Source organism: Corvus kubaryi, unplaced genomic scaffold (genome assembly GCF_017639235.1).
Source record: "Corvus kubaryi isolate FWS band 111438036 unplaced genomic scaffold, C.kubaryi_AGA036_p1.0 37396, whole genome shotgun sequence".
Lineage (NCBI taxonomy): Eukaryota > Metazoa > Chordata > Aves > Passeriformes > Corvidae > Corvus > Corvus kubaryi.
In genome coordinates this window covers 20,486,461-20,495,531 of record NW_024581135.1, presented here as the reverse complement: position 1 = coordinate 20,495,531, position 9,071 = coordinate 20,486,461, and the positions used below count along the sequence as shown (strand labels likewise).

At 61.0% G+C, this 9,071-nt stretch overlaps 1 protein-coding gene across 2 annotated transcripts; it reads left to right on the top strand.

The window, feature by feature from the left end:
• The first annotated feature begins 1,022 nt into the window (after positions 1-1,022).
• DLX2 (distal-less homeobox 2) lies at positions 1,023-3,226 on the top strand. 2 transcript variants are annotated; one of them, XM_042041318.1, is made up of 3 exons: positions 1,023-1,450; positions 1,652-1,836; positions 2,110-3,226. In XM_042041318.1, exons 1-3 carry the CDS (start codon positions 1,126-1,128, stop codon positions 2,422-2,424), a joined length of 825 nt encoding a protein of 274 aa, XP_041897252.1. In that variant the 5' UTR covers positions 1,023-1,125; the 3' UTR covers positions 2,425-3,226. The 2 variants fall into 2 exon arrangements, with proteins under 2 accessions (XP_041897252.1, XP_041897251.1); XM_042041317.1 differs by having other exon boundaries at positions 1,024-1,450; positions 1,649-1,836.
• The last annotated feature ends 5,845 nt before the right edge of the window (positions 3,227-9,071 follow it).

Below are 9,071 nucleotides of genomic sequence, written 5' to 3'. Positions count from 1 at the left end.
GCGGCCGCACCGCGTGTGGCAGCCCTCGGCAGCGCGGGGGCCTTCTCCCTGCGAAAGGAACGCGCTCCCTGGCAGGCAGCCCGGCTCCGCGGCGGGACAGTCGAGCGAGGGAAATAACATAAGAATAAAAATCAGTTCCGAAGCGCTTCCCAGCGCCCCTGAGACACCATTCCGACTGCTGCCCAGCGGCGCTGCGCCCGGCAGAGGGCGGCCAAGAGCAGCGCCGCCGTGCCCGACCGACAACCGGCCCCGACGGCCCTGGTGCAGCCGCCAGCGGGCCCGGACAGGGCAGGGAGACGGGCAGCGGCTCGTGGGTGCCCGGCACCTCCGGCCCCGCCGTTGTGCCTGGGCCTCAATAGGCGCCATTAGCGGCTACCGCGTGGACGGACATCCCGTGGGCGCCGTCAGCAACTGCTGTACAAAACACCCGTGCGTGCTAGGCGGAGTGTCGCCCCTCCGCGTGTAACGTTACGGAAAGCGCTGCCACTCTGGCACAGAGAGAAGGCTGCTGATCTCCCGCGATGCGCACGCTCTGCCGGGGCCAGAATAGCTCAGAGGGACCCCCAAACGCGGCTCCCCAGCTCCGCCTGCCGCCAGGCGCGCCTGCGCGGGGATGCCGCTCTTGGGGGGACCGATGCGCGAGCCTTTCCCTGGGGTTGCCGGCCAGACGGGGGCACACACCGGAGACACGGCACGGCAGAAGCGGCCGGGCTGAGCCGCGGCCCCGAGCCCTCGCCGGTGGGGATAGGACCGCCCCGTCCAACCAAAGGGGAGGCAGCCTGAGCCGTAGGACGTGGAAGGTCCCCGTCCCTGGCGACCCCGCGGCCGCTCATCCCCACGCCCGGCGCCGCTCCCGTCCCGCACTCCGCGAGCCCGCAGGGAGCCGGCGCGGGCGGGCTTCCCATTGGCTGTTGCTAGGTGACGTCCGCCGCGCCACGTGACCGGTGTTAAATGCCGTCGCGGCGGGCGCGCGGCGCGCAGAGTCCGTCCCGCTGGCGGCGGCGGGAGCGCGGCTGCACCGCCCCGGCGGAGCGCGGCGGGCATGGTGGCGCGGCTCTGACCGCCTGTCCCCGGGGGGGACGGCCGCGGGGCGGCGGCCCGTGCCCCGGCGGGTGGGGGCGCGTGATGACGGGGGTGCTGGAGAGTCTGATGCCGGACATGCATACCAGCCAGATCTCCGCTGGCAGCTACCACCAGCACAGCGGCCTGCACAAGCCGCAGGAGTCCCCCACGCTGCCCGTCTCCACGGCCACCGACAGCAGCTACTACACCAACCAGCAGCACGGGGCAGCGGGCGGGCCGCCCTACGGCCCCGTGAGCTCCTACCCCTACGCGGGCGGCGGCACCGCCCCCTACTCTGCCAAGGCCGCCTACGACGTGGGTTACGGTGGTGCCTACGGTTCCTACGGGCCCTACGGCAGCAGGGCCTCTCCAGCCAACAACGACTCTGGTATGTCTGAGCCCCGCGTGGGGGACAGCTCGGTGAGCCTGGCGAGGAGGCGATCGGGGCTCTGGACACGGGGTGGGCCGGGAGAGCGCTCGTTCCCAGTGGGTGCCCCCGACGGGGCGGCCGGTGATGCCGAACTGCGAGCAGGCCCCAGAGTGGCGGGGGCGCTTCGCCTCACTGGGGTTGCTGTTTCTGCCGCAGCAGAGAAGGAAGACTGCGAGCCGGAGATCAGGATCGTGAACGGGAAGCCGAAGAAAGTGCGGAAGCCTCGGACCATCTACTCTAGCTTCCAGCTGGCGGCTCTGCAGCGGCGGTTCCAGAAAACCCAGTACCTCGCCTTGCCCGAGAGAGCGGAGCTGGCGGCCTCTCTCGGCCTCACCCAGACGCAGGTAAGGCTCTCCCGCCGGGGGGCCCCGGGCACGTCCCGCCCCGCCGGGGCCTGTCGCCCTCCGCGGAGGTGGGTGCGAGCGTGGGAGGAAGGTCGGCCCTTGGCGCCTCGACGGCCCCGGGGTGGGAGTGCAGGCGAAGCGGCAGCGCCGCTGAGGCAGCGCCGGGAGTGCTCGGGGCTGCGAAAGCTGCGCGTCCCTGCCCCGCCGCGGGCGGCCTGGGCGCCGGGATGGCGCCGCAAAGGCAGCGGCCGCCTGACGCCCCTTTCCCCGCAGGTAAAGATCTGGTTTCAGAATCGCCGCTCCAAGTTCAAGAAGATGTGGAAAAGCGGAGAGATTCCAGCGGAGCCGCCTCCCCGCCGCAGTTCTTCGCCACCGTCTCCCTCCTCGCCCCCCGCCTGGGAGTTCGCTCCGCACCCACGTACCGCGGGCGGCGCCGGCACCGCCAGCCCAAGCCCCGCCGCCGCCTTCCTCGGTAGCTACTCGTGGTACCCGCCAGCTCCCGGCGGCCCGGCGCACCTGTCGGCGGCCGCTCCCCTCCCGCAGCCGGCGCAGCCCCCGCATCACCACGGCAGCGGCAGCATCTTCTAGGCGCTGTAGAGACTTGAGCCCGCGGGCCGCACCCGGCAGCCGCGGGGCACCGATGTGCAGCACTGGTGTTTTGATGAAGCCTGACTCCGGCTCCGACCATCCCGGCAGAGAGGAACCGCTCCGCGCCCCATCCCACCCCGTTGCCGTCGGCGGCGGGGACCGTGTCTATTCGGCCCCGTGGGGTCCTCCCTCCCGCCGTGAAAATAACCACGCTGCGGAACACGTACTCACCTCCCTCCTCTTACCTCCGTCCATCTTCCTCCTATTCCCCGTCATTTTCATCAAACCACCGGTGCAGAACTCTGGTTAACTTTACTTTTTATTTTTTTAAAGTTGATAGGTGCCTTTGCGGATAACCTCACTTTGATGTTGGGGATTAAAAAATAAAACGATTTAAAAAAAAGATAAATAATTTTTATATGTAGATTTAAAACAGAAGCCTCCCATGTTTAAGGTATCCTTTTTAGCCGTGAACGAAACCGTCCGGCGGGGACGGGGACCGGTCGCAGGCGGCGGTGCCGGTGCGGCTCCCGCCCGTGCGCTGCCTCCGGGCTGGTTTCGTGCCCCGACGGGGCTTCCCCGGGTCGGGCGCCAGCCGCGGCGAGCCCTCCTCTCCGCCCCCCTCTGCTCTCCCCCCGCCGGCAACCTAGCCGCTGACATGCCCCTGCTCTCTTTGATGTCTAGAGTCGTGGAAAAAAAAAAACGGTATTTTTGGTTATTTATTATGGAAAACTTATACACTCATTAATGTTTCTTTTACAATAAGCAGAGATTATTTAAATAAATTATTGTTTTCATGGTGCCCACTCTGAGTTTTTTTGGGGATGGGGGAAGTCGAGAGTGTCGATTGGGACCCGTGCGTTCGCTGGGTGGGAGAGCTGTGTCCTCTCCACCCCCTCCCCCTTGTAACTGTTGCCGCAAGCCTGCCACTTCCCCCCTCCTTCCCCTCTTTCCCGTCTACAGTAAAATCTCGCCCCTGACAGTCTTCTCGGCGAGGCCATGAATCACTCAGCGCTGCCTGCAGCAGCCCAGAGCAGCCCGCCCTTCCCCCTCTCCCGCCTGCTGGCGCCAGCGACATTTCACCCGGGACAGACTCCTGCCGTCTCACAGCTTCCCATGGCGGTCCGGAGGGGTTTGGGGCAGGGCCGTGCCCGGGGTTCCTAGTAGTCCTGGAGCTGGTCCTCGGGCACAGCCCTGACCCAGAGACATTTCGCCTTGCCCCTCTGGCAATGGCACCCAGGGGGGTAAGCTGCATGGTGGCTGCCCCAAGCCCCTCTGTGGTGCTTCGAGGCTGGAGGCACCGACTCTTCGAGATGTGCCCCTTGAGGACTGGACCCCTAAGGATATTCCTCTCTGGGATGCAGCCCTTCAGCTTCATGCTGCCTAGCTGAACTCCTCTGGGATATACATCGTAAGGGCAGGATCCCTCCAGATTGAACCCCTTTCCAGGCAGCACCCCCTCCGAGTTGCAGGTTCATGGGATGTATCCCTCGAGGGCTGGACCCCTCCAGGATGTGACCTTCTGGAACGCTCTCTGCATCCCTCTGAGCTGAACCCTCACTTTGGTGACCTTTGCTGCACCCTTCAGGGCCGCCCCGCTCGGGATGCCACCTCCCGGCTGTGCCCCTCCAAGCTGTAACCCTGAGGGGCATACCCCTGCGGGCTGCATCCCTGGAGGTCCTGTTGCTGGAAGAAGCAAAAGGGAGTAAAAGAAGGGGTCTCTGGCCTTTGTCACCCCGAGGACCCCGCCACTCTTGGAGAGGGCAGAGGGAGAGAGAGCCGTGCGGAAGATCTCGTTGCAGACAAGATGATGAAGGCCCAGGCCAGCTTGCCCGGGGTAGGGAACGAGCAGCGTGGCCGAGACTCTTCCGACAGGCCTTGGCATGAGGAGCCCGGGCGGGGCCGGGGAAGGCGGAGGGGGCCGGCCCCAGAAGGAGACACGTCGGGAGGAGGGGGGGCAAGAGGCGGGGGGAGCGGGAGGGAAGATTGCTTCTGAGAGCTTGGGGAAAGCTTGGGGGCGAGGGGAGGCGGGGGTCGAAGGAGGAGTGAAGAAAAGAGAAGAATGACGGGGGGGTGTTGGAAGACGAGAGTCGGGTGCAAAGAAAGAGAGAGGAGGGAATGGGAGAGACAAAGGGGGAAGCGGCAGCTGCCCTCCGGTCCCGGCGCTGACCCGGCGAGACACCCGGAGAGTCCAGAGGCCCCCCAAGAAACAGCGGGGCCGGCCCATCCCGCATCTCTCCCCTCCTTCACCCTCCCGCCGGCCTCGGGGAGACCCGGCGGCAGTGGCTTCAGCCTCCCGCTCGGGCCGGGGGGACGAAACTTCGCCGCTGGCGGGCGGCGAAGCGCCGGCGCGGCGAGCACGGAGCGGGGCGGCACAGCTGGCGAGCAGCACCGTGGAGCCCCGCGCCCCAGTAGTCTGACAGTAGCTGTGTTCCCGGCAGCGCGGTGTTTCTGCGGGCTATGACCGGGAGGGGTGGGGGGGGGGAAGAAGTGGGATACACCCCTTTGGCAGGTGACAAATTTTGCTAAATCGGTCGTCCGGGATGCACGAGGAAGCCGTGAGCGCGGGCCATGGCCAGGAAGTCGACGATTCCCATTCCCGTTCCCTCTCCGTCCCCCCGCCCCATCGTTTTCACAGACGTTTCTCGCAGTTAAATAAAGTTCCCCCCAAACATCTGCGCCCCGCTCCCTCCTGCTCAGCGTCTCCAGTCCGATGCAGCATTGCAGTGCGGAATGTTGCTCGGCTCCGTGGGGTCGGGCAGGATGCCGACAGCGGCATGGGGTCCCTGGGACGGGGACCTGCCCAGCAGGGGAACGCTATCAGTGGTCGGGAAGCAGAGCACACCACACCCAGGACGGGAGCCTTCGCCCTTTCTTTCTGTCATTTAGTTATTTAGATTTTATTATGTATTTATTACTATTTATTTCCTGTCTGCTAGTAGCAGTCCCCTCTGGGCTGTCCGCACTTGGTGTGTGCGATGGGGTTGTTCGTCCTTCAGCATCCCGGTATCTCCCAGAGCCCTTTCAGGCTCCGTATTTCGCCCGCTGCGCGCATCCCAGATGCGGCTCACACCGTGCTGGGGTCGGCGACGGCAAGCGGACGCAGGGGCGCGTTACAGCAGCTCCCGCGCGCACCGCAGATGCACACGTATAGATATGCGTGTGTTTGTAACCTGTTCTCTTCTGCTCTTTTCCTGTCCGATAGGACGGGGCAGACACCGCTGAGAACCATGATTTCCCTCACAAGTTACACGGGGATTGGCCGCCCGGAGCCGGCCGAAGTCGAGGGGAGCAGAGTAACAGGGGGCGAGAGATGCCCTGGCCTCCCCAGGACTCCGGGAAGGGTTCGGGGGGGGGGGGGGGGGAAGGGGCCCGGGGGGGGGGGGGGGCAAATCCCCCCCCCGTCCCCGTGCCGCGGTTCCCCCCTCCGGCCCCGGGCCCCGGCCCGGGCCGGGGGGGGCGGCTGCGCGGGGCCGGTCCGGGGGGGGGGGCGGCCGGGATAAGTGAGGGCTCCGCGGCCAGCCCGGTCCGAGAGGGCGGCACGGCAGCCGCCCGGCCGAGGGGGCACCCTCTGGTCCCCCGGAGCACGGGCGGGGCCGGCCGGGCTTATACCGTGGGGAGGCAATTTACTCATTTGCCCGGTGAAAAGAGAAAGCACGAGAAATTCAATTAAAGCGGCTCTGGCAAAAGGAGTTATTTGAGGCATGAATGTCTCCCCTAAAGCTGCAGCAATCATGTGGCATTAGACACTTCCGGAATCCTATAGCCAACTTGAAAAATCCCAGACCCCTTTTTTCCCTAATTTTTGCTCTGATCTGTAATTTTATCCACATTTTCACTAGTTTGAGCATTCTGGCTCTCCCATCTGAAAGCCTGCAATTACTATATAATTCTTCGCAATTTCACATGTCCTAATATGGACTGTAATTTTTGCGCAAGACAATTTCCTGCTATTTCAAGCATCAACATTGTCAAAGTTGTATGTACATAATAAATGGGAATATCAATGCATAGTTTTTAGCATAACATCTTGACTCCTCGATAATTATATCCGTTCGGAGCCTACGCAGAATTAGCCTGAATTGCATGGTAACTGCTGCTGCTTTAAAATTTTTAAAAATTACTCATAATTTTCCCAAAGATTACCAAGATCTCGAGTGCACAATGTCATCAGCGTAATGAAGAGTAAACATTTATGCTAATAATCTGCAATTTTTTTCATCAGCTATAAAGACAGAGGCTATATAGCAGAAAATTTCAGTCATATTCTGCAAGAGCAGAGCTGCAAAAAGGCTGCTGCGCTCAGAGGCATGTGCATCTCTGGGGGATCTCAATCCACATTTGCACTCTCAGGATATTATTATTGTGCTCGGCTTCTTTTTTTTTTTTTTTTTCGCATTCTTTCTCCCTCCCCGATCCTCTCCCTCTCTCTCACACTCTCTCGTTCTTCTAACTTTCGTAGCAAAAAGCCGCGTTCGGTCCTTTGGTTTGTTGTAAAGCAAAGACTTGTGCCCAGAGCCTCAGGGACTGAGGCGGAAGGTAAGGGTGGCGACACAGGCTCCTTTCTCGCGGGGGTAGGTGAGTTTATGGGGCGCGACGTGGACGGATACCCCGCGCGGGCCGGGAGAGGGGGGAAATACCGGCGGCGGCTCCGCCGGCCCAGTCTCCCGGCAAAACTTCCCGCCGGCGGCACCGGGGCGAGGAAGGGAGTGGGACGGCGGGCCGGGCGACGGGGATGCCGCGCACAGCCGAGCCGCGCCGCGCCGGGGCATCCCGCGGGCAGAGCCGCGCCGAGCCGAAGAGCCCGGCGCGGGCAGAGCGGCGCGGGTGCGGAGCGGGGGCACTCGCCACCCGGGACTGCCGAGCTGCCGGGGGCTGCCGGCGCCGGGTGAGCTCGTTTTCGGCGGTGGTTTCGTGGTGTGCGTTTGTCGGTTCCTTGCGAAGGGGAGCGTTACTGCCCGGTCCCGAGCCGGGAGGCGGAGGGGACATGGCACTTTTTCACTGGCATGAGAGCGGCGGTGGCGGCAGGAGCGGGATAGGAGGGCGGCGGCGGGGAGAGCGGAGCAGGCGGCGGCGGGGATTTCTTATCCCCCTCTGTTAAACGAAGGGAGCAAATTCCGAATGCAAACGGGCTTGGGCTCTGATATTTGATTTTTTTTCTAGTTTCAGGGGCCTCTCTGTGCTCTGCAATTAGATTGACACATGTACAACATCCCCAGCTATTCAAGGGGGTTCGCAGGGACACTCCAAGGGGATTTTTTTCCCTTTTTCTTTTTGGGTGGAAGATATTAAAGAGGTATCTGTTGTTTGGCAATTTTGCTAAGTCTGTCTTCATTACTTCAACATTGTGCATTTGCTAATTTGGAAGCCCCTTCCTATTGACAGCTCTGCTCCATACACCTGCAAGCAATTTGCAGAGCTCCAATATAGGAGAATTGCAGAGATGGCAGCTCGCACCTATTTTATTTTTTTTTTCTTCGCTTTTCTCAATGCACAGCAAATTTGGCTTTCAGTGCGTTATCTCTTTTGTTAATGCAAAAAGATTCCCTGGGCGAAAAAATTGCTCATAATTACCAGAGAGATGGGGAAACTGCATTAGAATAAATAAACCTGAAATTACTGTAATTATGTTGTGTTTGATGGGCTCGGCTTGTAATCAAGAAGAGAATACAGTGAAATGATGCTGACCCTCTTGGGTTTGCAGCTGTACGCGCACTTTGGGGTCTTTTTTTGCAGAAAAGAGTCATTTTGATCATCATTAAGCTGTGTGTAACCTATTTCAGAAGTGTTTGAAAATGAGGGGCACTTTTTTTTTTTCCCCAACAAGGAAAAATATATCCCAAAATTACATTTTGCCATTTACAGGCTCATCCATAAGGTTGTATTTGCCGGGTGACAATTGGTAAAGGTATAATATTCGAAATCAGGACTTAATCATTGTAATGAGGTATTGTTTCAATATAAGCACCTTTGGATTATTCATAGTTTAATTAATATCCTCATTATGAAAATCTTCGAATCAGATATTTGATGAACTACTTGTCAGCAACAAGGCAGAATTAATTAGGCCTGTATTGAGATTAACATTTTCAAATGTACAATTATAATAGCCTCTAACTCAAGACCGCCTCGCTGAGAGAAAACTTATAATTTCTCTATTTGAACTGTTTAGCAAGACGTTATTGAATTAGAAGCTAATATATCTTTAAAGCCCTCCGAGCTGCCTGACCACCCCGCTCCTGTCCAGTCAAAGGTGTTTGGTCTCCGGCAGAGCCGCCCGGGAGTTGTGCGGGTCCTGGGGCGCTGCGGCGTCGCGGAGCTCTCCGGCTCCTCTCGGGACTTCGGGCCGCTCAGGACCGGACTCGGGCCGTGGCACTGCGGGAAATGCAGACCTGCGGAGCGTTTTCCGTGTCGGATACAGCACCCCCGCGGGCCGCTGCGCCGCGTGTGCGCGCTAGGGCGGAATGTTGCGCTGCCGCGCATCGGCTGCGCACCGGCCCCGTGCACTGGGGAGTGGTGCGTATCTCGGGGTGAGCGAGCGTGGCCCCCGCGGGGCTGCACAGATCCCCCGCGGAACCTGCGCGCAGAGATGCGCACGGCCAGCCGGCCGAGCCCAGCCTCTCCCGGCTCCCTCAGCTCTGTAGAGC